This window comes from Priapulus caudatus, unplaced genomic scaffold, assembly GCF_000485595.1.
Source record: "Priapulus caudatus unplaced genomic scaffold, Priapulus_caudatus-5.0.1 Scaffold237, whole genome shotgun sequence".
Taxonomy (NCBI): Eukaryota; Metazoa; Priapulida; class Priapulimorpha; order Priapulimorphida; family Priapulidae; genus Priapulus; species Priapulus caudatus.
This window is the reverse complement of record NW_014577298.1, coordinates 266288-267535: the sequence shown is the minus strand read 5'-3', so window position 1 is coordinate 267535 and position 1248 is coordinate 266288. Positions and strand designations below refer to the sequence as shown.

Sequence of the window (1248 nt, the reverse complement as noted above, 5' to 3'; positions counted from 1 at the left end):
CCCTCCCTCCCTACCCATGACCCCAAGCCCACCCCACCACAACCTCAGTCCTCCCTCCCTACCCATGACCCCAAGCCCACCCCACCACAACCTCAGTCCTCCCTCCCTACCCATGACCCTAAGCCCACCCCACCACAACCTCAGTTCTCTCCCATGATCCCCAGTCAACCCTTCCCATGACGCCAACTCACTGTCGTGTGAAATCGCGGTAACCGGCTGCGAAAAACCTACTTGTTACCGGAATTTTTCCCGGTTCACCGGTTCACCGGAGCGATTGCGTGTGAAATCTAACGATATGGGCGATCCTTTGTTGTCGTCTTGCAGGCGAGTTTCAAGAGATCTTTAGCCACACAGATCTTCACAAACAGATCCCGTTCAACTTTGACACAAACTTCGTCAAGAATCATTTCGGCGAGGAAAAGATGCGAAGCGTCAACTACTACGAGTTTTCGCAGCTGCTGCACGTAAGCTCGCCCCGCTGCTTAATTAAGTTAAATTAAATAATTAATTAAATTTAATTAATTGAGTTAAATTTTACTGTTTGGATGTGGTTCGACCACTCTATCAAAGTTACGCTCGAAAGTGTTGTGTTTTGGTCATAATAATAAGAATACATACATAAAAATAAATGCAAAATACATAATAATAATCAAAATAAATGTACATATACATGTATTTGAGATGTACTAGCTACTACAGATGTTCATAAAGTATGTGACTGTGTTGTGACTACAGCATATGACAGCATTTTTTATGCGTACCTACTGACACACATTTGACATTCTAGGTCGCGGGGTGTTATAAAATTAATATGTAACATGGATTCCTACCCCTCACTCACCCACAACTTTCACCTCACTAGACTTTCATTGTGAAGCTCAGCAAGGCTTCCCACTACCATTGAAGTGAACGCATCTCCAGCAGCTGCTGCATATAGAAGCACTGAGTGGCCAGCTATAAATGCATATGACCTTTACGATTGTGTACGTCTGCGTTTGTGACCCACCCCCTTCCCCCTGCGCTGTGAGTTTTTGCACCCCACTGCCCTCATTCGGCTGCCATCCATCCCCCACCCACTGTAGGTCAGCACACAGCAGTGGTTGCATGCCGTAGACTAACGCCAGGATATGCTGCGAAACAACATCAATTTGTTTAACGCAGCCTGCATACGCTGAGTTTCTGCACCCGGCAGTTAGATGCGATATGATATGACTACTAGGCACTTAGGATATGACTACTAGGCACTTA

The 1248-nt window shown here is 45.8% G+C and overlaps 1 protein-coding gene across 1 annotated transcript in view; it reads left to right on the top strand.

Annotated features, from left to right (window-relative positions):
- Positions 1 to 1248, top strand: part of LOC106807845 (calcium-binding mitochondrial carrier protein Aralar2-like) — a 31548-nt gene that overhangs the window by 7041 nt on the left and 23259 nt on the right. The window contains exons 6-7 of the mRNA XM_014810313.1: positions 325 to 464; positions 788 to 795. Of these exons, the coding sequence (XP_014665799.1) occupies positions 325 to 464; positions 788 to 795 (148 nt within the window). The remainder of the gene's footprint in view (positions 1 to 324; positions 465 to 787; positions 796 to 1248) is intronic.